General features: G+C 56.2%; 1 protein-coding gene across 4 annotated transcripts; it reads right to left on the minus strand.

The window, feature by feature from the left end:
• Positions 1-516: 516 nt before the first annotated feature.
• Positions 517-27,957, minus strand: Epha8 (Eph receptor A8). Of its 4 annotated transcripts, none has more exons than NM_007939.2 (17): positions 27,755-27,914; positions 22,863-22,927; positions 16,750-17,413; positions 11,291-11,446; positions 9,630-9,965; positions 7,405-7,529; positions 7,134-7,296; positions 6,149-6,242; positions 5,619-5,686; positions 4,741-4,905; positions 4,391-4,576; positions 4,074-4,135; positions 3,377-3,586; positions 2,990-3,139; positions 2,714-2,904; positions 2,394-2,567; positions 517-2,260 (listed from the first exon to the last, which is right to left on the minus strand). In NM_007939.2, the coding sequence occupies exons 1-17, from the start codon at positions 27,843-27,845 to the stop codon at positions 2,146-2,148; spliced, it is 3,015 nt and encodes a 1,004-aa protein (NP_031965.2). In that variant the 5' UTR covers positions 27,846-27,914; the 3' UTR covers positions 517-2,145. The 4 variants fall into 4 exon arrangements, 3 of the variants coding, with proteins under 3 accessions (NP_031965.2, XP_030109049.1, XP_030109047.1); XM_030253189.1 differs by having other exon boundaries at positions 9,634-9,965; positions 27,755-27,908; XM_030253187.1 differs by lacking the exon at positions 27,755-27,914 and adding an exon at positions 27,465-27,606.

Genomic DNA, 27,957 nt, shown 5'->3' on the forward strand with positions numbered 1-27,957 from the left:
AGCCTTCACTTGTTCATCTCTATCAACAGGGGGGCATCTTCCTCTAAGCCATTGGCTCTAACAGACAGCGTTGAGTCCCACCGTTTCCCTGGCCTGTCCTATCCAGGCATGGATGCTCACCGGACACCCATGCTGGCATCTGTGGCTAGCTCCTTTGTCTTACAGTCCCAGCAAGTTGTTCCCATGAGCCTTTCCTTCCTCTCCTGTTCCTCCACTAGGTGGCGTGTTTCTTACCTACAGGGAGTCAGGCAAGGGGATCAAGGAGCTCTGAGAACTGAACCCCGGCCTTGGAGTCAGAACCTGGCCTAGGGGAGGTGTGTATCTCCCAGTGTGTGTGTGTTCCTTGGCATCCCAGACCATGCTTTAGGCAGCTCATTCTCTCCAAGCATCTCCTGGAAGAGAGGGCTGGAAGGGTTCTGGTTGGTGTGAAATATACACTGCTGGTGCCTAGTGGAAACAGAAATGGAAGACAGACAAACAAACAAACAAACAAACAAGCAAAGCAGGACACACAGGTGAAGATGAGACAGTATTTATTCTCATCACAAGTGATTCCAGACTCAGGATGGGAACCACAGAGAGGCCCCCAGGAGCCCCACCCCAGGGGCCTTGCCTGAGGATCCTAAGCCCAGACACTGGGTGAGTGGGGTGGGGTGGAAGACAAGGTGTCCCCACCCCTCGTGTCCTGACCATGTTTCCCACTTCCATAGGAAGGAAGGGCAGCTCGGCTACATAGTACTATAATATATAGAAGCGCAGGAGCTGGCAGCGCACGGCACCTGGGTGGGGCTGAAGCCCCTGAATTATTGCAGAAGGGAGGGGGCTCAGTGCTGGTGTCTCACAGGGTGCTGTGCTGGCTGTGGGCAGGGATGGGCAGGGAAGGGGGCCACCCTGTCCTCTGGGCCGGGGCTCCTTGGGCCCTGCCTCCCCCAGGATGGGGCTCTCTCACCCAGGGAGCTTTGCATGTGCTTTGAAGACCATTTTTGCATTGTCAGAAGTGAGGAGAAAAAAATATTCTGACATGGTAGAAAAAAAGATATTTACATACCCTGGTGGGCCGTAAGGGGGTTATCAGCCTGTGGCGGTGAGCTTCCCAGGCCCCTCCCATCCTAGCAGTCTGGGGAGGGGAGGTTGGGAAGAACAGACCATGGCTGGGGGTATGAGGGCCCCAACGCTGAAATTTGGCTGTCATGTGACCTCAGGCAAGGCATCCTCGTCTCTGGGCATTACCTATATGGTATAGGAAGGGGTGGGTTTGGGGCTTGAGAGTCTGCCCCATGCTCCTGTTCCCAGCATGGGCAGGGGTGGCAGGGATGGGTAGTGGGACGTTGGGCAGAGGCATCACAGCCATGAGAGCAGATGGCCAGGCAGTCATGCCCCACCGAGGGCATCTCACGCTCTGCTGTGATCCTCTACGGAAGGTGGCCAGAGGGACTGGCCAGGAACCCTGTTTTCCTGTTGAGTAGCAGGAGGAGCCAGGCAGAGGCTGCAGGTGGCCCTGCCCTCCAAAGTAGGAAGGAGTCCCGGACCTGAGGTATTGCCATGGTGGGTTCACCCAGGCTGGGCAGTGGGCCTGGTGCTGGTGTGATTCGGAAGCAGCCTGGGCTCCAGCCTGCAGGCACTGTCTGATCCCCACAGGTCCTGGGAACTGGGCAGTGTCAGCTCAGATCCCCTGCTCACACTCTGTCATGCCTCCTCATTCATGACGTGTTATCTGCGGTCACACACGTGTGGCTCCTGCCCTTAGCAGATAAGCACACTCATGGTGACCTGCACACGTCTGTGCTGGGGCCTGACGGGGAACAGAGACATGATTACACATTGTTTCCATCAGCTGCCAGGACCTTGTGGGGCACCCCCATACCTACCATCAACCCTATGCATGCACGCATGCACCCACAGCTAGGTGAGTGATGTCACCATCGGCTTCTGGTGTTGGAGGCCCCAGGCTCTAGAAGACACAAGGTCCTGTGCCTGCTTCCAGAGGGCAGGTGTCCTCTCTACCTGGAGCACCAAGGTCCTTGTCCCAGGTGCCTGACCTCTGTCACTCTAGGTCCTGTGGTATTGCTCTGGGGGCTACCCTGACTGATGGGGGGGGCGTGGAGCCCCTGACAGCTGGTATAACCAGTGCCAAGTGGCCATGGGTCAGAGGTGCCGGCGGGGTCCCTGGGTGCTGCTCAGCTGGGCCCTCATGGTCTGGATGCTTCCAAGTATCTTCTTCTGGTGACCCATGAGAGTGATGCCGAGGGCGCGCACATCCCTGTGAAGGAACGGAAGCTTGCTGGTTTGGCTTTAGGAGTCTGGGAGCTGGGAAGACAGCCTACTCTGCCCACCCCTGATCTGCTGTGGGATTGCCCCTGGCCCTGCACCCTATTTCCTTCCCTGTCACTCACTGGGCGTTCATCCGAAGCACCATGCCGAGGGAGGAGTACCCGCCAGCCGCGAAGTGGTCCCGGTAGCGCCCCATTCGGATGGAGTCCAGCCAGTCCCCCACTGTGAGGTCCCCGTTCCCACTTCCGCCTGCTCGGAGGTCAAAGCAGCTCCTGGCGAAGGCAGGGGGTGGGCACCTGGGAGCAGAGAGTTCAGTAAGCAGCCTGTTGGGTCTCTGCCTTTGCTAAGGACGTGGGCACTGGCCACTCTTCGCCCCCCGCCCCCGCCAGCCCAGCCCTTCATCGGAAAATGGGGCAATGAGGCCCGCACAGGGTTCTGGTACCTGCTGACTGTGGCTGTGGCCCTGAGGCTCTCAGGACTGTGGACCAGGGCATCCAGAACGCTCACGACATGAGCGAAGCGAGGCCGCTGGGCACGGTCCTTGTGCCAGCAGTCCAGCATGAGCTGGTGTAGGGCACGTGGGCAACCCATGGGTGCTGGCAGCCTATAACCCTCCTCCACAGAGCTGATGACCTTGGTGAGGACAGAGTGCTGGACTCAGGCTGTGTCCCCTGAGGAGGACTCACAGCTGCACCCCAACCCTGGGCCCCAGGCTCACATCCTGGTTGGTCATGTTCCAGTAGGGTCGTTCACCATAGGCTAGAACCTCCCACATGACCACACCAAAGCTCCACACATCACTGGCTGAGGAGAACGTGCGGAAAGCAATGGCCTCCGGCGCTGTCCATCGGATAGGGATCTTCCCTCCCTGGGGTGGATAGGAAAAGGTTGAGGGGCTAGCTAGCTGGCCTTGTCCCATAGGCCCAGCCCACCACCCAAGAGCACACGTTCTAGAGGACCCCACTCCTGAGCCACTAGAAAAAAAAAGCCAGACAAGCGGGAAGCGAGAGCACACGCTGTGTTCCATAGAACACCTTAGAACATGGCTGGCTGCCCACTAAGCCTCGCCCATACCCCTGCTCACGGAAGGATGTTGGCAACGCACCGCAGTGGTGTAGGCAGCTTCGGGGTCATCCTCCAGAGCCCTTGAGAGCCCAAAGTCTGACACTTTGCACACCAGACGGCCATCCACCAGGACATTGCGGGCAGCCAGGTCACGGTGAATGTAGCCCAGGTCTGAGAGGTAGCGCATGCCAGCGCCCACCCCTCTGAGCATGCCCACTAGCTGCACGATGGTGAACTGCCCATCGTGGGTCTGCAAGGGGACACAGAGTGGTATGTGGACCTTGGGGACAGTGCCTGGCCCAGGGCTATCTCCCACAATTCCCTAGAGATCAGAGGTGAATGCAGTGGGCAAAGTGAAGTGTCTGGCTGCTTACATGGGCTCCTGGAAGTGTCTCCTCTCAGGGACTGGAGGCCCAGAAAGGTTAAGTTCCAGGTCTGACAGCCCTCAGTGAATACCCAGAAGTGGGGGCTGGATATGTTACCACTTGCTCCCAGATGGTAGTACAGGTGGCATGGGACACCTTAGTATGGAGTAGGGCAGTAGGGGCCCTTGCAACTCTAGGACCTTCATGGTTGAGGGCCAGAAAGCAATTTGATCAACTGGACCTCATACCCACCTCTTCCCCATGTACGTGAGATGCTAGCTCTAGTGAGGTGAGAGGTGAACTCTCAACAGACAGACTGGACTCCCGTGTGTGCACCCCACCTGTGTGGCTGGTAGTGATGGACAGACGTACCCTGAGGAAGGCATCCAGAGAGCCATTTTCCATGTACTCCGTCACAATCATTGCCAGGCGACCTGGGCAGGGCAGGGGAGATGAAGGTCTGGTGTGGGGGTGCCCAGGGCTGCTGACCAGGGAACACAAGAACATATGCCCACCCAGCAGTCAGGTCAGTTTTTAGGGTCCTACTGGGATCCTGAGCTCTGAGCACTCCAGGATCATCTAGGGACCTGAGACATAGTGACAGGGTCAGGATGTCCCAAGGGATAGACCTGATCCCTGTCTGGATAGGTGTGTCCCATCAGGGGATGCTGACCTTGGCTGGTACCTACCACGGGTGACCACACCCTCAAGGCGGATGATGTTAGGGTGATCAAATTGGCCCATGATGGCTGCCTCGCTCAAGAAGTCTTGTCGCTGTCTCTCCGTGTAGCCAGCTTTGAGAGCCTTGATGGCCACAGGCACATCGCGCTGTCCTGGCACCTGCAGCCTCCCATAGCACACTTCTCCTGACTCCCCTGTGGGGCCGGGAAGGAAGAAGCATCGCTGGGACCCATGTCCCACGCAGGCCCACTCTCTCCAAGCCTCCACACCAGGTGCTCCAGTATGCTCCCATCTTCCTACCCATCTGGCCAGGGTCCCCTCCCATACGATCCCATCCCTCCCGGCCTCTGGGGCTCACCCGAGCCTATGATCTTCTCAATGTGGATCCTGGATGCCTCGATCTCTCGGGTAAAGCTCCGGCCTGCCCGACCTGGTTCCTCATAGGTGTGGGGCTCTGCAGAGAACTGGGTTTCTGGGAACTTCCCCGGGGGGTGGTTCAAGGGCAAGAAGACAGGTGGGGGTGCTGAGGAGTCAAGGAGAAGGGCCCTCAATCGGGACAAGAGGACATTCCCTCTCCCAATGTTCCCTAGGGGATATAGGGTGTCTCTGTGAATCTCTAGATATGGTGTCAAACAGCAGGGACCCCACAGTGCTTATCCCACAGGCATAAGCAGGAAGCCTATGGCATGCCTCTGGTCCTGTGTTCTTGGTCTCTGTTTAATTCTGACATGTATGTTGTTCTCTGACACATACACCCCAAGTCTGTGTGACCTTAACATTGCTCTTAGGGCGTTAATGCCATTAAGAAAAGGAGTTCACACACGCCAGCTTTGCCTGAAGGTGGATCACTAGAAAATGGCTAAAAATCCAGGGCTGCATTGAGCCGAGTGGAATGAGTATTCTGGCTGACGTCAGTGGGCACAGTGATGGAGAAGGAGCTTTCTCTCCCACCCCATGTCCCCCCTGCTTCCTGGAGTCTCTACAGGATCCTGGAAAACTCACTGTAGCAGGGGCTATTGTTCAAAACAGCCCAGACACCCACCAGAGGCATCACGCATGAACTACACATGAGTAGACCCATGCCCCAAGAACCTTTGGCATCCCTCGGGGGCTGTCAGCTGGCAAGTGGGGGCGGTCCCTGTAATGGCTAACCTTAGTCTCTGAGCCCTGCCTGGTCTTTCCTACAGACACTTGGACAGGCCAGCCCCGCCCTGGGTCCGCAGGCTGCGTACTCACCCTGCCCGTTCTGGTAATGCATCTTCTCTTCATCCGAGTCCTGGAACGCCTTGCTGTAGCCACAGTGCCTGCATGGGGGTGGGGGTAAGGCGGTCATCACCCCACTGAGAACAGGCCACCCTAGACCCAATCAGAAGGTGAGTCAGGGTGCCCTTCTCCCAACAGTTTGGCTCTTGTCCCTCAGAAAGTCTGAAGAGGAGGGGCCTTGGTTCTAGACTCATAGTCTTCAGTTTAGGACTTAAAATCCACAAAATGTCCCAGTGCAACTGACCGTTACATAGGCTGTGCTTGCGGAGGCATGGCTTCCAGGCTTCTGGGCCACCCTGGCAGGTCCCTTCCCATTCATGGCCTCCGTGTGGGGCAGTGGCTGGTGTGGTCGGGGTGGGGAGGGCTGGGCGAGGCTGGGTTGTGGCTGGGTGGGGCCGAGTTGTGGCCGGGCATGGTTGCATGTGGTTGGGCATGGCTGGATTGTGGCTGAGGAGAACATTGGTGCCTGGGTGGTGGCGGGGGTGGGGCAGAGGAGCACCTACCTCTTCTTGCAGATGAGAAGCAAGAGGAGCACCACCAGGCCCGTGATGAGTGTCAGGCAGATCCAGACGATGGTCCGAGTGTCGTAGCGGGGCCCTGTAGGAAGGAAGAGGCCTTTGCAGCCGCCAGCTGGCTCTGATCCCACCCCACCCTGCACTGTACTAGGCTTCCCTTAGAGTCCCTGCAGCTGGGCTGCCTGGCTTCCCACTGTGGAAGCTGCTGGTTTCCAGGGACCGAGGGACCGTGCAAGCTGAGCCTGCTGCTGACAATCACTTGCCCTCTTTTGACCCAAACAAAGAAGAGCTGAAAACCACCCATGCTGTCTGTCAATCTCGCAGCACCAGGAGTGTGTTGAGAGATGTGAGTGCTGGCCTCAGGGGACCCTCTTCTCAGCCCTCTAAGGCAGGGCCTGGCACTATGCGCAGCTTACTGGAGTCTCTTACTTACTGGTGGCCACAGGATAAATGGAATGGGAGGTCAGGATTGCTACCCTCAGTCTAAGGTGACCTATAAATACTTAGGACACACAGGTGGCAAAGGAATGCCAGGTGGGCCCTTAACCTGCCCTGCAATGTGGGAAGCTGGCTGACTGGAGCCAGAGGAAGGCAAAAAGATCAGCCTTTAACTGCTAGGTTTCTGACTTTCAGCTTCTCAGGGTTTCTAATGCAGACCCCGGCACTAGTGTTTCCAACAAGACCCCTAGTGTTATGAATGCTATGGATCACGGAGGCTGTGGAGAGCATGCACTTCTAAGAGATGTCCCTGGGACACCTCTAAGATCACCTGGCAAAGGCCTCACTCAGGCTCAGGAGGGGCTCACAGGTGACCGGACTGAGTGTCACTTCCTGCCTGCAAAGATGCAGCCCCACTGCATGGGGTGCTGAAGTCAGGGGTCTTGAGGGCTCAGCCAGGTATGGTTTCTCCCTGCTTGCCCACCTCCTGGTCTCACCAGTGGGGCTTCTAGCCCTCCCCCATCCTCACACTCACTGGGTTTCCCGGTCTCCACCTCCATGGCCTGGCTGAAGCGGCCACAGCCTGCTGAGGTGCGGGCTCGGACCTGGAACACGTAGCGAGTGCCTGGTTTGAGGCCTGACACGGTGGCGCGGGTGGTGACAGCCTTGAGGGTAGAGTAACTTTGCATCTCCTTATCCTGCCCGAAGAAGGCAGAGGCAGTGAGGCCCCAGGGCCCCAGGCCCTCCTCACTGCCCACGGCTCCCTGGTGGCTCCTCACCCACCCACCTCCAGAACTTTCGCAAACCTTCTCGTAGTACTTGATCTCGTACTCCAGAATGATGCCGTTGGGCTGCTCTGGTTCCTGCCACAGGAGTGACACGCTGGTCTGCCCAGCCCGCTCCTGCCGGATCACCACCACCTGGGACGGGGCTGGGGTGGCAGCTACCCATCAGGCCCAGCATGGGCCAAGCCCAGGCCTCTGCCCAGTCTTTCCCAGGCTCAGCTCGTCGACCCTCCTGTTTCTACACCAAGACAGTCTGCAGCCCCATATCCTGGAGAGGCACTGGTTGCCTCCTGGGTCATTCCTCGGGGCCAGTTTCAGCTCTAGTTACACCCAGGGCCTCCACCCCAAGTAGAGGTCTGGATGCAGCTGGGCCTCAGCCTTGCTTGAGGAAGGACTCTGGGCTGGAGTCCTGGCTGGGGCAGCTCTGGACAGCGAGGGGCAGGAGGTGAGCAGGCCTGTGTATGTTCAGGGATTCTTTGGTCACAGGAGGTGCCCTGTCCCCAACCCTTGGCTTTATCTGCAGGTACTCGGTGCTCTCTCCCAAGTATGCTTGAAGGTCACTTAGAGCTATACCCAAGGCCAAACAATGAAGTGAGCTGGGGATGATGGCTCCCACCTGCAATCCCAACACTTGGGGTGGAGGCAAGACAATCAACATGAATTCAAGGCCAGCCTGGACTGCAGAGCAAGGCCCTAACAGGTCAGTTCTTCCTGTGTCTCAGAGCCCTGTTGTTCCAGCATGCCTGGGTGCTCACTGAAGGCAGGGACTACATGCAATGGTGCCTAATACATGCTGCTGCTACTAGAGACTCTGACATGAAGAGTCAAGGAGCTCCTATAGAGGTAGCTGGAAAGACCCGAAACTGGGGAGTCGGGTGTGGGAGCTTGCAACTGTGTGGTGGCTTTCTCTCGCACTAGTTAGGACCTGCTAAATCACTTACAGCCAGCTGTCTTTGCAGGCCACTCCAAAGAGACCAGGGCTGGCAGGCAGATGGGCAGGGGGAACAGAATGGGGAGAGGCACCCACTGCATGTGGCCATGGTGCCAAGGTGGGGACGAGACTGGTGGGTGTGGTTGAGATAGTTGTGAGGAGAGCCTTGTGAGAGGAAAGGTCTGTGGACAGGGACAGCGCCTGAGACCTGGGGTGGGTGGCATGCAATGGGGTAGTGGTGTGTCTCTCTCTAATGTGAGTGCTGTCTAGATGCTTCCAAGTTGTCTGCTCTTCCCCCACCCTGGGTCAGCCAGCCATCTGCTCTCATGCTCCTGCAGACAGGTGGCAGGGCAGGACTGTGGACCCAGGCACAGGCCAGTTGCTCTTGAATACTGCTTGACGGGAGGATGGAAAGATGTGGTAAAGGGTGTGTGTCGTGGATAAATGTCACTGGGCCATTGGAAGAATGAGTATTGGACTCCTCTGAAGGCTGCTCACTGGGGTCCCGACCTCTACTTCCTATGTGGTGACAGGGAGTTTCCTAGCCATGCCTATATATGCTAGGGAGAAAATGGTAGGGGAAGAGCTGAGGGTTCTGGGACTGTCCCAGAGTGACTAGTCATAGAAAGCTGCTCCTGGTTGCTCTTTAGGACCAGGCTACCACTCGACAGGCAGGGCCCCTCAGAGTTTGGAAAGAAAGAACTTTCATGAGCTGAACACAGTCTGACTGACCAGAAATACGTGAATGGCCATAGGCCCAATATGGCCAAACCCACCTAGCTCTGGACATAGACACTGAAGTGATGACAACTAGGGCTGGGGACGTGGCTTGGCTGTAGGGTGTTTGCCTGGCATGCGTGAAGCAGTGGGTTTGATACTTAGCCCTGCATGGGCTGGGAGTGGTGGTGTGCACCTGTCATCTCAGCATTGAGAGGCTAAGGCAGAAGGACTGCTGTGTGCCAGGGCGGCTTGGGCTTAAGGTTAGACTCCGGTGTCAGCTGCTGGACTGAGTGATCTCCCCTCTCTCTAAGCCTCCACAGTATGGAAGGCAGGCAGTGTTACTTCCATTGCACAAGAGAAAAAGCAGAGCTATAGGCAGGGAAAGTTCTAGAATCCAGGCTTATGACCCACAACTGATGACTGCCTCTGTGTTCTCTGGGGGTACTCCCAGTCTCAGACTGAGTTCTGCTTTCCTATAGGCAAAAAAACCCCAAAAATCTCCTGCTCAGGTCCTGGTGGGAAGCAAGAGCCAAAAGAAACAATGGCTGGGGGTGGGGGGTGGGGGTGAATAGGGTCCCGGGGCTGCTCCGCCTACCTGCCTGGTTCGTGGTGATGTTGACCACAGCAGCGCTGCGGGGCTCAGGGCTCAGGTTGGAGACACCGTTGACTGCCTCGATCCAGAAGGAGTAGTTCATGTGGGCTAGCAGGTTGGCCACCAGCAGGCTGGCCTGTGCCAGGCTTGTCTGCTGCGGGACGAAGCGAGTTCCACTCCCACAAGCCTCACAGTGGCTCAGGGCCCAGGGGCAGCGGCGGCACACTGCGTTGTAGGTGATGTCGCTGCGACCACCTGGGTCCAGAGGAGGGGCCCACTCGAGGGTCACAGACGTTCCATTTACGCTGGAGATCAGGTTCACTGGTGCTGAGGGTGGCCCTGAGGGCAGACAGCAAAAGTTAGAGTGGAGCCGGCCCAGGATCCCCATTGTATCTGGGGGCCTCTTAACTAAGAAACTACATCTCTTCTGCCCTCCAGAAGTCTCGGGGCAAAGGAGACAAGAGTCTGAGTTCCTATGCTATGTGTGTTCTTACAATTCCCACCTACAGTCAGAGGAACGCCGGACAGTCCTGGGTGCCCACAGGACCCACGTTATATGTAAACTGCCTGGTCATGTCCACCCACTTCCATCCCTGCCTTCTTTTGCTAATAAAAATGTCATTGGCCATTCTCTGTGGCATGAGAAGCCTGCTGTGTAGCCACCAGGCTGTGGGATACCATACACGCCTGCCTATATGGGCCCAGGCCGGCCAGCACAGACTCTGGAGAGAGGGGCTGGTGGCTCCTTGGCTGGACTGATTGTGGGGCTGTGTAGAAGTATCATGGGGGTTGAGTCATGGTGGATAAACTGGAAGGGCATGGGGTTACGCAGAGCACCCCAGGGCTCAGAATTCCAGGCTGGGGATCTTGGCCTTGAGAGACTCGAAGCACACATGTTCTCAGAACCACTTCTGAGCAAAGACTTTCCAAGCCAAAGGTCCCCGACATCAAAAGCCCCGACTTACGGGCTTAGGATGGCAGGCAGCTTTGGGTCCTGTATTTTGGTCTTGGAGAGAAGCCAGAATCTAGCCAGATGTGGGCACATGCCTGGGACTAAGAGCTGAGTTCACCTCACGAGGAGGCATTCTTTCTGTCCCTGCAGGTCCCACATCAGGACAAAGCTCGAGTCTGGGCAAGAACCTCAAAGGAGGGATGGCTGGCACCTGTGTGCATGGCACTTACGGGGTGCGGGGGTGGGGTTAAGCGATTTCAAGGACTGACCTGCCTGTGCAGGGAACTTGGGGCTGGGTGACCATGAGAAGAGCGACAGGAGAGATCTAGGCAGCAGCTTCAGGGCGAAACTGTTCAGGCCTCTGTAGCAGGCAGTGACAGTAGGGGCCTGTGCTGAGGCCCCAGCCAGGAGAGTTGAGGCAACAGCAGTGCCAGGAGTTTCCTACGTTCCCCAGAGTCCCCTCATGCACACAGAACCACGCCCTCATCAGACACAAGACACACCTGAAAGACTGAAGGAAGGATGGAAGGAGCCTCTTGGGTGTCCCTGAAGAGATGGCCGGGCACCATGACAAGATTCCAGGATTGTCAAGCTTCCTGCTGTAGTCACAGACACCCTCCCCCTACATACCAACCCATCTTTACTTCGTAGACGCCTGGCTCCAGAATGAACCCTGGGGGTCCTACCAGGAGAGGTTCAAGGCGGTACTTACGGGTGCAGGCTGCCGATGGTGGGTCCAAGGCCGCGCGGTAGTAGCTGAGGTCACAACGGCAGGTCTGGGCCGCAGGGGTGGCAGAGTGGCTGTGGGGTGGGCATCGGGCGCACAGCTGGTCCCCGGGGGCTGACTTGTAGAAGCCCAGCTCACAGGCTGTGGAGGAGAAGGCAGCTATAGGCAAGCTGGGTGCCCCCGAGCTTGTGTGTGTGTCCCCATCCATCTGTCTGTCTGTACTGGAGGACGGAGCTTTTACTCTGTATATCCTGATGCTATCCTCACCATCAGATGGGGTGGAGTCAGAGTGTAGACAAGGCATTTGACTTCCACAGGGTTGCATGGAGTTGAGCTAGGACCTTGATATGAGTTCCAAACCCAAAGTGGTCACCCCAAAGCCGCACATCCCCAACTCTCCTTTGCCTCAGATTCTGACAGGGACCAAGTAGCTGCCATTCACAGGGAGCGTGGCTAAAGCCATGGCTGTGTGACTTGGGCGAGTAAGAAAAGACCCATGCACGACCTGGTGCCAAGCCCGGACAAACAGGGACCCTCTCCCATTAAAGCCAGCTCCCCAGCCTCACCACAAACTCAAAGGTAGCAAAGCTATGGCTGGGGTCTGATGTTTCATGATGCACAAGTTCCCCAGTTAACCTGACACTAGGACCCACCACCCTGTCACCTCTGACAGCACCTCATCTGAGTGACCTTGGTAGCTTCCAACAGGACCTCCTGCCCACCTACCTCCTCAGTCAGTTGATAGCTAGATCACTTAGGAGCAGGACCCAGGACCAGGCCCTTTTCAGAGCCGGGGGACATTCATTAATTGAACTGCCCAGTCCGCCTTACACCATGTTAGGGAAGGAGATGCCGGCAAACACGATCAAATTATACTCAGGAGGGCAAAAGGGTCCTGGAGAGCAGTGGCAGAAGCCCCCTCCCCAAGGATGGAGGGTGGATATCTGAAGGGTAAGATCAAGTCAGATAGGCTCAGGAATCCCTGCTGACCCTCTACCTCAGCCTCCCATCCTCAGGCCAGACTGGGCTCCGGCTGTTCTCACGCTACAGGCCCCAGGGCCTTTACACATGCTGGGCTTTCTTCTCAGGGTGCCTTTTCTTGCCTATCCATGTGATGAATTCCTCTTTCTGGATCTCTTTCAACTGGTCCTCTGAGACAGCATTGCTGGCCCTCTCTATGTAACACATGGAAATGACTATGCCTGTCCCTGTATCTCCCATCCCCTAGTGGTCTCTCCAGGACTGGGAGGTCCTCATGGGAGACCCTTGGGAGGTAAGGACTAGTCTGTTCTATTGTGACCGCTCGAGAGGGTCAGGAGGACCCAGTGCCACCCAGGCAGGCTGCTTCCAGCTCTGTCATGGTGGAACTCCTCGGTCACGGGGACAGCCTCAGACTCACTGGATTCTCTCCACGCTAAATCCTATTCTGGAGAAGCCAGTCCCCCAGAGAAGTTTTATTTAAGAATGTCATTTCAGATCACAGCGCCTATGGATGCCAATCGGATCTCTTTATTATTCAAGCTAAAGCCAAGCAAATTTCTAAAATTCTTCAGTCTGGTGAGAAAGTAAGGCAGGGGAAAGGACCACCCTCAAGTGGCTTCAGGGGCACAGGACTGCAGCATTGGAAAGGGGCTTAGCAGCTGCTAGGTGAGGGAATAAAATGCCTGAGCTTTGAAGCACCTGCCCCGGTCTAAGGGGCCCCAAGGAGGTTCAGACCTGATTCCATTTGGGATCAGGGCACGGAGGTCGGTCTTGGGATGCAGGCGGGACATAGGCTCCTGAGGCAGGGGGCTATCCAGGTAGCACTGTCAGCAGGGTACTTGGCCTCTGTCTGCTGGACCTGCGGCTGTGCTGAGTAACAGTGCCCTCACTGTGGTGGGTAGACCCCTGTGGTGGGCTGGCACCTCTTTATCCATCCCCTACTCCCCTGCCCCTCCACTACAAACTAGATCAGAGGAGCTGGCTCTGCCCAGGGAACCTTTGAAGCAACAAGGGACAGACAAGAAATTCTGTCGGACATCTTGGTATGGCAGGGCATGAAGGGCATGTCACAATGTGACAGCCATCTGTAAAGTCCTTGGCTGTCAACGGCTCATACCAAGGAAGGGTGGGCCTGGAGATTGACTGGCATAACCCCTTACTTGGGCTTAGTAACTCAGGGTACATCATTGGGTCCTAGTTTCTTCATCTGTAAAATGGGGACAGCAATAGGGCCAGTTTGGGTCACAGGATCTGGCAGCACCTGGCACTGGTTGCTATAACTAGATGCAATCGGCCGTGGTACAATGTTTCACTTGTGTGTGAGCGTCTGTCTGTGCGGGGAGTAGAACACGAGGCCATGCACAGGCACGGCAAGCGCTCTGTCACTGCATTGTACCCCAGCTCATGGGACCTTTTGGCAGAAGAGGGAACACCCTCAGAGAGCTGCAGCCTTTACCCCTAGATTCTCAGCCCAGGGGTGATGCAGAGCCAGTCGGGGACCTTCCAGCTGGACCCCTATCCAGCTCTCCTCTAGGCGTAGAGCTTAGAGGTGGCTCTGTCTTCCTGTCGCTCCCAGTTCCCTCTTGCTCCGCTAATACCCAATATGGCTATCACGTGTCAAGGCCAGATTAATCCACGCCTTGAAAATAAAATCATCTTTAATAAGAATACTAATCACCGGGCCTCAGGGAGCCCTGGATCCTGGAGGCTGGGCTACGAATTAGTGGCTGGGACAGATGGAAGCGCTCCGGGCTGCAGTCTGGTCCTGCCCCGTGACCCAGGGGGCTTCCGGAGTGGTCCAGGCCCAGAGCTGCAGGCTGTGGGCCAGGAGAGGCCGCTGCCCCGCTGAGGGCACCTTGCCCGGGCTGCCTGTCAGGCCGGCAGCTGCCTGCAGCCTCAGCCACCTCTCTGCTCCCCCTGCACGAAGCCCGAGATTTGACAAATAAGGTGCCCGCCCGTGGTCGACCAAAGGAAATTAATTCTAAATCAGATTTTAAACACAGGCAGGAAGGCAAAAGCGCTCGTCGTCCCCCGCTCCCCTCCGCACGAGCCTCTGATATTTATAGAAAGATGATTAGGGCCCCCGAGGGTGATTTACATTCGCATCCAGGTGACGGGAAGGACAGCAACCAGGACTGAAGGGTTTCAGACTCTCCCTGCCGCTCAAGGAGTGGGGATGATACTCCAAGGCCCCTCTGCTCCCTGGAGGAGTTGGGGGAGGGGAAGAGTGCAGGCAAGGCATTACAGAGGTCACTGAGTACTTCCTGCTTGGGATGCCCGAGATCGGAGGTCTGCCTACCTACCAATCCTTCCTGTGTGTCCCTGGGCCAGTAAGTTTACCTCTCTGGGCCTCTTTCTTTCCGTGGTAAACTGGACCAACTTTGTATGGCTCTGGTATTTCCCTATGAGTTTCTGAAGCCGGAAAGAAATCTCACCTTGTCACCTGAGGAGCCAAGTGGCATGGCAGAGTTTACAGTCTCCAGACAGAGACCCAGGCAAGGCTGCTGCTGGCCTGGCTCCCTCTGTGAAGGTCTCAGTGTGGAACCCACATGGTTCCTTCCAGATTCGGTGACACAGAAACAGATGCCACTAGCAGGGCCGGGGAATGTCCCTCTACGTGGGACTCAAACCCACAGCCCATCCCCATCTCTCCGCCTGCAGTGCACTGTGAATTGATATTTTTTATAAAACCTGTAATTATCTTGCAACTAGCATAATTATGTTGCATTATGATTTAAATGTAAAACTCAAAACACACTGCGGTTCCCTAACCCTGCCCCGTGTGTCTTTGTTATTTTTTATTAATGGGCTGGCGGCATCAGGCAGTAAGCTTGGCCTTGGCCTCTCCCAGTCTCTGAGGAATTCTCACTAAGAGTCCTGCCCCGTTCCCCACCTCTGCCAAACAAGGGAACTTCCTAGTCTTTCCCGCAGGCTGGCTTGTCTTGGTGCACGTGGGACTCACTGGCTTATTTGTAGAGTTGGTGGCATCTCAAGCTTGGGGTTGAGGCGGTGCTAGGCAGGTGGCACCGGTCACCCTGCCTTGGTCATCATGTCATGGCTGTATCTATCACCAGTAGCCTGAAGGTGACAGGAGGGTTCTGAGGGTGGAGGGGGAGTCCCGGGCTTGGGGGCCAGGTAGCCTGGGATCAGATCCACTCTGATACTCATGGCAGAGAGCCTCAGGTTGTCCCATCTGCAAAGTGGGAGTGTGGCCCCTCACTTAGAAGGCTCTCGTAAGGATGGAGACTTCCCAAAGGCGGGATCCTCCTGCCCTGACTTCTGTGTCCTGAGCACACAGAGGACCAATGGAAGAACATTGGAGCTAATGTGTTAGGGGTATTTATTAAAATCCCCAAATATGGCAAACATTGGAAAAACTATCACAGAGCTAGTGTGTTCTCCGGGTCTACAGGAGGTGTCTGAGGACAGGCTCGAGTCTCCATGACTCCTACACAGGAAGGGCCCTCCCTGGAGCCTCTGCAGCCAGAACCAAAGTTCTCCACAGCCAGGCTTGCCTGTGCCCTGATGGCAGAGGGGCCATGTGTCTAGCCCCGAGGGGATCCAAGAAGGGCACAGGGAAACCAGGCCGAGCCTCGCACCAGCTGGCATCCCAGCTGGTGCCCATGGAGCGCCCCTAGGCACTTGTTCTCAGCAGGGCAGGCTGCAGGGCCCCACCTAGGTCCACAGACCACACGTGTGCAGATGCACACACACATACATGCGCATATACATATGTTCACATGCACACACACATATGTTCACATACACACACACACACAACACAATGCCTGAGCCTCCCTTGGCAATTATGCCTAGCCTTGGTACACTCAGGTACTCCGCTGGCCCCAGCAGGACTTTGCAAGCTCCCCCAAACACAGGCGGCCAAGAGCCAGGGTCTGGGATCATATGACAAGTCAGACCAAGCCTGTTTTCTTTGGATGGTCCTGCTGGAATGTCCCCTCCCTGTGTGTCTTTAACCAGAACACTAACTCTACTTCTCTCTACTCCCCACACTGGAAGGCTGGAGATTTTCAGCTTAGAGGCCAGAGCCAGAGCTCAGATCCTAGCTTTCTACTCCCCGGCTGTGTGACCTTGGGCAAGCTGCTTCTCCTCTGCATAGCTTCAAAACCAGGACAGAGACAGGCCCTGCTCCATTTGGTAGTGACGGGGACTGAGTGAGTTAATACTTTACTCAATGAAGTATATTCTTTTCTGAAGGCCCTAGAACCACAGGCAGTGTCATTTCCAAACCTAGGGACATACCCGATCACACAGGCCCCTTTGACAATGTCATGGGACGGGCCACCTGGCTGTTACCCGGCCTCCAGATGCCCCATGCATCTGCTGACAGGGAGCCAGATGGCGGAAGATGACATCTTGCACACCAGCAGCCCCGCCCATAAGGAGCCACGTGCAGCCCAGCCAGCCAGCCAGCCAGCCAGCCAGCTTCGAGTTTCACTCACCCATGCAGGCATCCCGCCGCTCCTCATAGCCAGCACTGCACACGCACTTGCCGATGGGCACCAGCCATTCGCCCTCAGCACTGCAGTACATCTTGGGTGTGTCGCGCTCTTCCGAGTGCCGCACACACTGGCCTCGAACCTCAACCAGCGAGGACGAGTCGGCCCCAGTAACCGCCTCCGAGAAGGCTGCCAGGTTGCGTACCATGGCGGGGCACTTCTTGTAGTAGATTCGGAGTGAGAGGATGGCGAGGCAGGCACCTATGTCCTGGAAGGCCAGGTAGAAGCCGCGCTTGCTGAGCGGGCCCACGCCACGCACCTCCGTGTTCAGCTTGAGCCTCCGCACACCCAGGTCTGCGCCCGTGAAGCTCTCATCCGCCGCGATGGTGTCAATCTTGAGGAACTGGCTCTCTTGTGTGCTGGCCCCCAGGTCGCGGTCAGACTCCAGGTAGTGAAGGTTGAAGGTCTCCTTGCAGGTACCTAACACCCCTGGGATGCTATTGCAGTCACGCAGGGTGAATTTGATCTCGGCGTAGACACGCCTGGCGCCGTCGCGGGGCACCCAGTTCGTGCGCAGCCAGTTGTTCTGGTTGGGGCTCATGACGTTGCATACTTGGTACGTGTGGATGGGCCGGAAGGACTCGTCTACCTCGTTGATGGAGTCCCACTGCGGCAAAGAGAACAAAATCTGCTAACACAGCAGCCACGCCTGGCTTTCCCCTGCTAGCCCCCTGTGTAGACACCAGGAGAAACACAGGAGAGGGGCGTCCCTCTGGGAAGGCAGTCACCACTGCCCCAAGGCCGGGCACCTGCAGATGAATTCTTAGGTTGTGCCCACGGAAGTGTTACTGACTTACTTCCGTGTGAAGTGCAGCACATGTGAGGCAGAGCCAGGCGTATGCCACCACAGGGTAAGACTGGCCTGAGCCAGGGCCCAGGAAGAATCCGGCCTGTCTGCCGCCCAGGCTCTGACTGCTATTTCTGAACGGCTTTTCCCATCATTCCCAGGGTGAGGGGGTCTTGCTTGCAGAAGCAAGTGAGTGCAGTTTCCCACTGAAAGGGACCCCTCCAGTGTAAGAAGTGGTGGTCCCGGCTTGTACCCCACCTCAAATCTCTCTCCAGCTCCCCCATCTTGGTGGCTGTTTGCTGAATGACTAGCTGATCAACTGGTCAGACGACCCTGTTGTTTTCCCGGTCCATTGTTTGTTTGGGGTAAGGGTCTCTTGTAGCTCAGGCTGGCCTCAAAGTCGCTATGTAGTCAAAACAAACCTTGACCTTTGTTTCTCCCATGCTGGGGATGGAACTCAGGGCTTTGTGTGTGCTTCTGAGGTATTCTACCGAATGGTCTTGGCTACCGAGGGTCCCCGGGGGCTGGCCTGGGCTCCCCTCAGGTCAGACCAAAGCTGTGGGAAAGTTAAGCGTTACTGTTTCCTACCTGAGTGAGGGAAACAGAGATAAACCGAATACCCCACAGAGCTAAATGAAAGGCAGCCTGGAAGTAGGGGAAATCTGTCAACCATATATCAGACGAGACGTTAATATCCATAACAAATAAAGAAATGCATCTCAACAACTGAAAACTAACAGTCCAATTAAAAGAACGGAGCAAAGGACTTGAAAAGACATTTTTCTGAAGAAGATACACAGATGGGCAAACAGCACAAGAAAAGACTCTCCACATCGCTAACCACTGGGGAAATACAAATCAAACCCACAGCCAGAGCCCACTACACAGCCGTTAGATATTTAAACAGAAGAGAGGTGATGGTGAGGGATGAAGGAGCCTGGTACATCGCTGGGGGGATGCGAACCGTGCAGCCGCTGTGACCGACAGCGTAGTGAGGCTCTCAAACAACTGACTGACATGAGGCAGCAGTTCTAAGAGTGTATCGTGTCAATGAGATGCCTGCGTACCCAGGCACATGATGAGGACGGGCATCCCGGGTGCTGCTGAGTGTGGTAAGTGCTTGCCCAGCACCCGGCATCCCCTGGTCTGATCCTCACCATGGAAAACACACAAAAACCTCAAGTAGATGAGAAAAAAAAAAAAAAACAAAACCCACCTGCCTACCAACAGATAAAAAGACAGAGAAAACAGCATGTACAGACAGTGGAATAATATTCAGCCTTAAAAAGGAATGGGAGCCAGATATCACGCTGGGACATAGGTAAGTACGTATGTGCACATGCACACATATGCATGTGTGTGTGTGTGTGTGTGTGTGTGTGTGTGTGTGTGATGGTGTGCTCACCCACATGTATGGAGACAGATCAGAATACGCCAAGTGTCCCCTGCTTTCATCGTCTATCACATGCCTTTAAGACAGGGTCTCTCACTGAAATTGGACCTCACTGTTTCGAGCTGGTTGCCAACAGGTTATTCTTCCATCCAGGCCGCTCTGTCACCTCCAACACAGTGCTAGAGTGTTCGGTGCACACTTAACCATGCTAGGTTTTTTTCTGTATGTGCTGGGGAATTCTAACTTGGGTCTTCGAGCTTACGCAGTAAGTACTCTTACACACTGAGCCACCTCCCCAGCCCCACGGGTGAGTACCAAAGGCATGCTTAACCAAAGAAGCCACAGAGAGACGGACCAAAGCTGCCCCAGCTCATCCCACCCGATGGCATCAGGCCGGTTAGGTCAGTGTGATCCACAGAGATGAGAAACAGTGACGGTTTCTAGGGGCTGTGTATGTGTGTGTGTGTGTGGGGGGAATGTATTACTGTCTGTGGGTACAGCACTCTGGCTTGCAAAGATAAAGGGTGTTCTGGAGAAGGGTGGGCTGGAAGGTGGTGACGTTATGTCACATAGCAACGGAAACGTGTTTTACACCATTGAACTGTGTGGCAAGAGTGGTTATGGTGGGAGATTTTGCGTGTGTTTTACCATAATAAGAAAGAAGAGGGCGTGTGTAGCTCAGTGGTGGAGTGCTTGCTCTGCATGTTGGAGGGTCTGGGTTCAATCCCTATCCCTAGTACCATGGCCACCACCACACCCTGCCCACAAGTGGGTTCCTGACCACCACCACCCCCAGCAAAGCAGTGACAGCTCAAGGGACCTGGAATCCAGATGTGTGTGTGTGTGTGTGTGTGTGAGAGAGAGAGAGAGAGAGAGAGAGAGAGAGAGAGAGAGAGAGAGAAAGAAAGAGAGAGACAGACAGACAGACAGAAACAGAGAGAGAGGAGACAGAGAGAGACAGAGAGAGAGACAGAGACAGAGAGGAAACAGAGAGAGAGAGGGAGGGAGGGAGGGAAAGAGAGAGAGGGAGGGGGGAGGGAGGGAGGGAGAGAGAGAGAGGGAGGGAGGGAGGGAGAGAGAGAGAGAGAGAGAGAGAGAGAGAGAGAGAGAGAGAGAGGAAAAGAGAGAGAGAGACAGAAGCACCTGAACCCTCATAATGTGGCACTTGCCAGCAACACCTGGATGAAGCAAGGATTCTATGCGGGTGCAGAGAGTTTTGTAAAAGCCCTGGCTACCTCAGCCACACCGCTACCCAGCTCCAGCTAGGGGCAGGCACAGGGCTGAGTCCAGATAGCTATGTCCAAATCTGTGACTTACTCTCTGCTCTATAGGAACTAAGGATCTCCTCACTTCAGTACTGCAGGAGGAGGGGGCTTGAAGACCCCTCCTCCTGAGACTCCATTAATCCCTGGGTTGATCTTGCCCTGTGTGTGGCACAGCAGGGGTTCTGAGTGTCCTAACCCCTTTCCTGCCTGCCACTAGCCTCTCCACCTGGCCTCCTTTCTGCCTGCTGTGTGGTCTCCACCCCAGCCACCCCCAGACAGGCCTATCTCCACTGGTCTGGGAGGACGCCAGGAGAAAATGCCTACAGAGTGCTGAGCTCAGGCCTGGCACAGGAAGGCACTCAGAGAGCAGGGCACAAGTGTACTGCTCACCCGCCAGCTCACCCCTGGTCTGCTGCATGCCTGCAGGACCGTCGGACAGAGGCTCTCACCCACAGGGCTCCTGGGAGTTTGGCCTCACTTGTAAGAGCTTATGCTTGCTGCCCCACGCCCCACTCTGCAGCCCCAGCCCCAGGCAGTCATGTCACATCTGGGGCTAAAGTTATTGTCACAATTAATGGAACACCAAAGAGCCTGCCAGATGCTCCCTGTCTGTTTCCTGCCAGGGGCCCAGATAAATTAACCAGTCTGATCAGAACCCGCTCCAGCTGTCCCCAATGGTGCCAATGGCCTGGCCCCATCCGGCCAGCCCCAGAGTGAGGGCGGATGCCTGTAGTGTCTGGGTCCCTGGAAGTAAGTGCAAAGACAAAGCCAGCCCGCTCTCCACTCAGGGCTCGTCCCACCCAAGCTGCCTGTGCAGCTGACCTCTCATGCTGTCCCCCACCTTGTTCTCTTCCTGGAACAGAACAGGGCAAAGCAGCTGTGCTGCTCTGGGTTTGTGCCGTTCCTTCTCTGAGCCACGGGTGCTGCATCTATGAATGCTTGCTCCTTCCAGCTACTCCAGTGCACAGTGAGGGTCAAGCGGGAGACAGACAGTAATATGCCCCCTCCCCTAGGGCAGTCTGCACTCAAGCTGTTCAGTGCCAGGCAAGATACGGGCCACCCCAGTGGGTGCAGAAGGAAGATGCAGCCTGGTTAAATACTGGGGTTCAGCTTCTGGCTTCTCGATGGCCAAAGGCCCTTTTTATGCCTCGCCCTATCTAACTGCACAGAGCATGATCTACGATCGCCTCGTTATAAAAGAAGAGGTGAATGGCCTGAGCCATTCCACTGGTCAGAGAAGGCAAAGCTCTTCCATCGTGAAGCCAGGCACCCCTGCCTCCAGCTGTGTCCTGCCCAAGCCAGATCGCCCCTCTCATGCTACGCACAGCCCAGAGGGGCATGGAGCAAGCTACAGAGTGAGAGAGCTGGACGGAGCCTCAAGAGCCAGCTCCAAAGGCTCTTTACCTTGCTGGGCAGGAGAATCAACAGCAGGCCCCTGGACAGGAGCATGCGCACTCCCTCCGACCCCCTGCTCCACCTGCTCAGTTCAAGATCTGGACCCATGTAGTACATTCATTCCTCTCTAGGAACCCCCCAGCTCCTGAAGAGAGCATCCTTCACTCACCCTCACCCCTTACAGGGAGGTCAGACAAGCCCTCAGCACCTGAGGTGCATATGGGTTGTTCCACATGGGCTCCAGTCCTATAGAGATCTGGGTTCGAGTCTTACTTGCCACCAGAGAGCACTGAGCCTCAGTAGTCTCACCTGTGGAATGGGCCTACCATCCTGCAAGGACTTGCTCCCAAGGCAATGTGAACATGAGGTTTTATCATTATTTTCTAAATCTCAGAAGAAGTAAGAAGAGGCTACACACACCATGAACAGCAGAGCCTTCTGTCACCAGGTATGATCTCCCCCAAACCAAATCCAGGTTCTTATTGATCTAAGGGCCAAGTCTCTGGTTCTGAGTCAAGCCAGGCCCAACCCAGGCCCTTCCCAAGGACAGCCATGCTTAGCTGCATTTCTCGGGTACCTGGCCTCCGCTCTCAGAAGTGGCCGTGCAGGCTACAGCTCTGGGCCTGGAGAATCATAGCATTCAGGCTCAGCCCTGCCAGTTCCCACAATGCCGTGGTGCTGAGGAGCTGATGGCTGTGTCTCAGCCCAGTGCTGCCTGTGATGAGACCCCAGCGAGGCAGAGCGGACATTCATCCTGATCCTTAAAATGAAAACCTCCCCCAAGGTTAAAAAAAAAAAAAAGAGTCCCTTCCCAGGCCTTAACTGGTACCACTGTCATCACTGGGATGAGCTAGGCCCTGTTCCCAGGGTATGGAAGCCTGGCTGGACCTTGTTGTCCATATCTCTGTTGCCATGGTTCTAGCTACCCTGAGCCTGGCCTTAACAAGCCATGAATACGCAGGCCCAGGGCACAGCTATGAAGATCCTCAAACCAAAGATCAGACAGAATCAGGGGCCTGTGCCAGTGAGTGTGATCCCAAGGGTCCCAGTGAGCTAAACTGTCAAGAACTATCCACCCCCTCTCCTACTTCTGTCCCTTGAATGAATGAATGAATGAATGAATGAATGAATGAATTCACTTCTCGGAGCCTTTGCTTCCTTTTGATCAGTGTGATGCTAAGATTCGCAACTCCAACCACACAACTCCATCACTCACCCCATGAGCGGGATACGTGAGCCAGCCCCAGTCTCCGTGGATGGTTGATGTATCCAACAAGTTCACTGTAAAACACAAGACAAGGGGGCATTAGGACCCTGGGACCCTTTCCCAGTCAGAGCCAGCTGCATTGGTCACTCTTAGCTGTCCCTTCCCAGGAGCTCACAGTTCCCAGCCCAGGACGCCTGTCTTTGCTAGCCTATCTGGTTTGAAGTCTAAGCCCCACCTCTTTCTTGACAGTGCCCATCAACCCTCAGCCAACATCCGGGTCACCGTGCCACTACTAATGCACATACTGCCCGGGTCCTGGGATGCTGGACCAGCTGGACGTACAGAGCTGGGTCTGGGTGCTCCTGCAGGCATAGGCTGGCATCCTGGTTCTGCCTCTTCACCTCTCTAAGTCCCAGCTTCCTCCTCTATGGAATGGGGGTGGTAGTGTCCACCCCTAGTGCCCTCTGAGAAGATGCTAGCATTTACATATACACCAGTAAGTCCCACCATTTACCTGAGGACAGGCATGGCTTTAAGGACCTCGGTGTCCCCAGGATGGAGCCTGGCACTTGCTAGACCACTGAGGACAGTGATGGGAGGGCTGTGGATGGGTGAGGTCGAGCTGCTTCCTGACGCCACCTACTGTGTGCTGAACTCTGCCAGGGGAGCCTCAGATGCCACCCTGCCTGCGATAGCGTTATATGACAGTCCGGAGGAGCGTGCAGTATTCCATGTTAGGGATGAAAGATGTGTCTCAGAGAGGTTCCAGAACCTGCCCAGAAGCCCAAGGATGGCTAGCAAGGCCAGCACAGAGAGAACTACCACTCAGCAGAGAGGCAGGTTCTCTGGGCGGTGTCTGGGTAGAGGGAAGGAGTTCTGACTCAAATGCCAGCCTGTTCAAAGTAAGGCCCTGTGCCCACCCGGGGCAACCTGCAAAACCACAAGGTAAAGCGCCCGCCTTTGCAGGGTGGTCAGGTATTCCTGGGCCCTTGTCACATCACAGGCAACTCCCACTTCTTTGAATCTCAATTTCTCCATCTCTAAAATGTGTCAGTAAGACCTGGGGGTTCAGACACAGGCAAGGAAGCCATATGTAAAGCATTGGGACAGTGTCTGGACCAAAGCCAGTCCCTGCTGCCACATCCTACAGCCCTATGCCTCCTCGCTTTGTCCGCCTCAGAGAGCAGAACTCCCGTCCCAACTATCTGTACCTGCTGTGTGTCCCAAGGTAAGTTCCTTCCTGTCTCTGGACCCTGCTTTTTTTTTTTTTTATTGCTATGATTACGGCCTTTAGTGCAGAGTTCCATAGCCTTCCATGTTCTTTGTTGGTTTGCTTTTGTATTGTTCTTCCATGGGTCTCCTTCCCCAGCCTTCCCCAGCCTTCCCCAGCCGATCCCAACCAACCACCACAGGCTTCCATCTTCCAAGGTGGGATATGACCAGGACAGGTTACAGAAGGGCAAAGCAGGGCCTCTTGGAACTTTCCCTTAGGGAGGTGGGGTACCCTGCCTGCAGTTTGCATTTGCTCCCATTTGGCCCTCAAAGGTGGAGACAAGTGTCACCGGGGACTGTGGAGTGAGGATGCTCTCACAGACTTATTTTCTTCTTCCTTCCACCCTCCCACTCCGATGTCAGGAGCCGCCTCTGCACTCCTTCCTGGGTCCTTAGGGACCAGGTGGGATCAGAACCAGAACAAATGTCCACAGAGGAATGTCCCCTCTCCCGAGCCAGCCCTACGCCAGGAGCACAGGCAGAGAGAAGGCTTCCCGTCTCCCTCCCTCCTTTGCTCTCAGGCAATAGAGAGAAAAGTGGGTCAGGCAAGCTCTTTCCTCCTGCCGGCTGGGGGGGAGGGAAGGGGGCTGTATTGCAGCTCCCCCCCAAGACCAGTGGGGCCCCATTAGGAAAGAGGGCGGGGAAAGGGCAGCCAGGGGTGTCCCCACACCAGCCAGTATCCCCATGTGGGTCTCAGGCCTGAGGTTGCCTTCTCCAGGCACTGTACAGCCTAGTTCAGGCCTGACCCTACATTGGAAGACCCTGAACAAACATCCGTTGCCACAGAGGCTCCCCTGGACACCCTGAACTCAGAGCCACCTTCTGGGACCATCTGTCCCCAGGAAGTCCCAGCACACCATCCAGTCTTCAGGTAACCCACAGACCAGTCAAAAGTCAATTCTATTGGATTCACAACAGGCTAGGGGAGTCAGGCTATTAGCTCTGACTCCTTCTACACCCTACTCTGTCCCCCTCCACCCCCCATCCCCTGGTCCGTCCTTTCCCTCTGGAACATTGCCAGCTTCTATACCTCCCATCGCCATCCACGGGGGGTATGGAGGAGAATGAGGTGAATCTCAAGGGACAGCTCGTGCCAACACAGGAGAGTTGATGGGGACTTGGTGGAATCCCAGCCTTGGGCCCGCCTGGCCTGGTCTGAGGCCCTTTGGAAATCTAGACCTGGTCCTGCAGCTGGCTGACTTCTTCTCCTGCCAGACCATGAGACTGATTCCCCCATCTGGACTCATCCCCTATTTGGAAAATGAGAGACCTGGACTCCAAGGCTTCTTGCTGAACCCCTCGGGCCTCAGTTTTCCTCTGGAAATGCCCACAGGGGTCCTCCTGGGGCTCCCAGAGCAGGTAATTCTGAGGGCCACACAGGCCGTCAGGTGCTGAACAGCAGACATTTCCCCGGCAGCTCCCGCCTGACCACGAAAGGCATTATACGATCCTTTTTCTCTCCAGTACTGTCACCTTCCCCCATTCCATTTCGCTGAGACTAATACTTAAATTGATTCACATTCCCTGAGGACACAGTGCGTGATGGGGAGGCCAGAGAATCCGGGTGGCCCAGGGACATCATGCAGGACACACAGACTGCCTCAGAGACCACCCTGAAGTGGAGGGAGATTCACCCGTAAGGATCTGGCGCCTGGTGTGGCTCAAGGAATCTGTAGGCACATGACTGCCCAGTAGTCACGGGCAGACAGCCAGGCTGGGTGCTGTTGCCTGTGTTGGGCCCCAACTAGGAAGACGGCCTCTTCCCTGACCCCCAGGGGTCTTCCCAGCAGGTTCTGGCTCCTGTACCATACAAGAGTCATGTCATAAAGGATTGCTGGGTGTTCCACATACACACTAGGCCCAGGTCTCCACCATCTGGCCATCAGTGGTGTGTGGGTCACCCCAGCTTGTCTGGGCACTCTGCAAGCTCACCCTTGGTCTCACCCCTGACTGCAGGCAGGTCTCTCCCCCTTTTTCTCCAGCTGGGGCTTCTCTGTTACACACATTCCCCTGGAATATCTGTCTGCAGCATAGGAGTCTGGGAAACGTCACTACCGTGGGGGCTCTGGGTCTCAGTCTAGGACTCTGGAAGGTGCTGGCTCCTCCACTGGACAGTAAGGCAAGAGCGTGAGGTGCACAGCTGACTCCTGAAGGCTTGCTGAAGACCTCCTTGAACATTACTGGGCTAGGAACACCCCCTCCACCCCAACCCTAACCCACCACAATCTACCCCACGTCACTTGGCCTGGCTCGGGGAAAGCTGTTCTGCCAGACCCTGTTCTTCTATTCAGGGTCTGTCCAGACAGCTGTTCTCTGACCCTGACTCTTCCCTGTTCAGAATACCTCCCCCAATCATAAGTAGATAGGCAGCCATTTCTGCCTGCCCACCTGTCCCTTAGCCACCCTGAAACATCCCCCTCCCCCCACTTCCCTGGTTTTGCTTTCCCTGAGGACAGTACTTTACCTATGTCAGAGTACATGTGTTTCACCGGACCTGCATGCAAATCTGAGGGTCTGTTTCTGTTTGTGCTGCGGTATCTACATGCATACGTGGGTGTCACACATACTCACATGTGCGCGCGTGTGTGTGTGTGTGTGTGTGTGTGTGTGCAATGGCTGCCCTGCTGTGTGCATGATGGGGTTTGGGGAGGGGGGTGCCGTCCACACATGAGGTTCTGCTAGCCTGGGTCTATGTGGATGAACCTGTGGGCTGAGTGGGCCTCCTGAGCTGAATGCTGGGCATGGAGCTCTCTGAGCAAATAGTTCAGCTTGCTTGGGACTGGAGGACACGGTAAATCCTAAATCCAGCCTGTCTCGTGAGACCGGCTTTAGCTCTAAACAGTGGTCTTGCACAGCATGCTAAGGAGAGTCTCTACAGGAGCCAGGGTGTGTGGGGCAAAACCCCTTGGTTCATTGCAATGTCCAGTGGGACCTAAGAAAAGGTGTGGGTGGGCAGCCCTGGAGCCAGTCTCAGCTCTGGGCTTCCTTTCTTCATCAGAAGTCATTTCCCAGAGTCTTTTGGTCCTGAGGACTCGGTGCCCCTCCCACCTTGCTGGGGCCCCGGGTGAAGGGACCACCTGGCTTTGATTCAGACAAGACCCCGTTCTCTGAGCCACTGTGCCTGTCTCTCCCAGTCCATTGCTCTCTGCACCTCCTGCCACTGGTGCCACTGCCTGGGTGTATGTGTCCCTATTCCCTGGCCAGCCTATGCCCCCACCCCACTCTCAAGACACCCATCATCCCGGTGTTTCTAGCCCCCTGTTCTCTGTCTGGCCCCAGCCAGTTCGTGGCCTTGTGCTCAAAGCCATCTTCAGCCCCCTTTCCTTCAGTCCTCTGTACCTTGTCCCCGATTTTTGGATTCTTGCGTCTCCCTGTCCGTCCAGTGCCTTCAGCCCGTTTGGTCCTCGGTTCCCATCCCTTGCCTTCTTTCTGAACCCTCTCTCCTCCATACCTCTTCTGTCTTCTGTCCGGTCCTGTCCCCTTGTCCCCAGCCTCCGATTCTCAGTCCCCAGGGCATCCTCCCTCCGACCCTGCCCATGCCATCCTGCGCCCAGGCTGGCTGAGGTCGAGGCGGGGAAGTTGCGCCCCGGGCAGCACCGCCCCCGCCCCCGCCCCGCCGCGCCGCTCACCTTCGCCGCGCCCCGCGGACACGCAGGTGGCCGCCGCCGCGGCCGTGACGACCCAGAGAGCGGGGGACAGGCGGGCCCGGGCGGGGGCCATGGCCGGGCGGCGCCGCGCTCCTCGGGCTCGGCCCGGCGGCCGCGCGTGGCGCGCTCCTGCCTCTCCCGCACCCCGGCCGGCGCACACGCGGCTCAGCCGCACGCGGGCACCC

The sequence above is a fragment of the Mus musculus genome, chromosome 4 (assembly GCF_000001635.26).
Source record: "Mus musculus strain C57BL/6J chromosome 4, GRCm38.p6 C57BL/6J".
Taxonomy (NCBI): domain Eukaryota; kingdom Metazoa; phylum Chordata; class Mammalia; order Rodentia; family Muridae; genus Mus; species Mus musculus.

What these genes read in the sequence shown, in the direction of transcription:
- Epha8 (NM_007939.2), bottom strand. Translation starts at nt 27,845, where the DNA reads ATGGCCCCCGCCCGGGCCCGCCTGTCCCCCGCTCTCTGGGTCGTCACG. An exon ending in GTCCGCGGGGCGCGGCGAAG is followed by an intron (nt 22,928 to 27,754) that starts GTGAGCGGCGCG and finishes TGTGTTTTACAG; the next exon opens with TGAACTTGTTGGATACATCA. An exon ending in TGAGGGTGTGGTCACCCGTG is followed by an intron (nt 4,136 to 4,390) that starts GTAGGTACCAGC and finishes TGCCCTGCCCAG; the next exon opens with GTCGCCTGGCAATGATTGTG.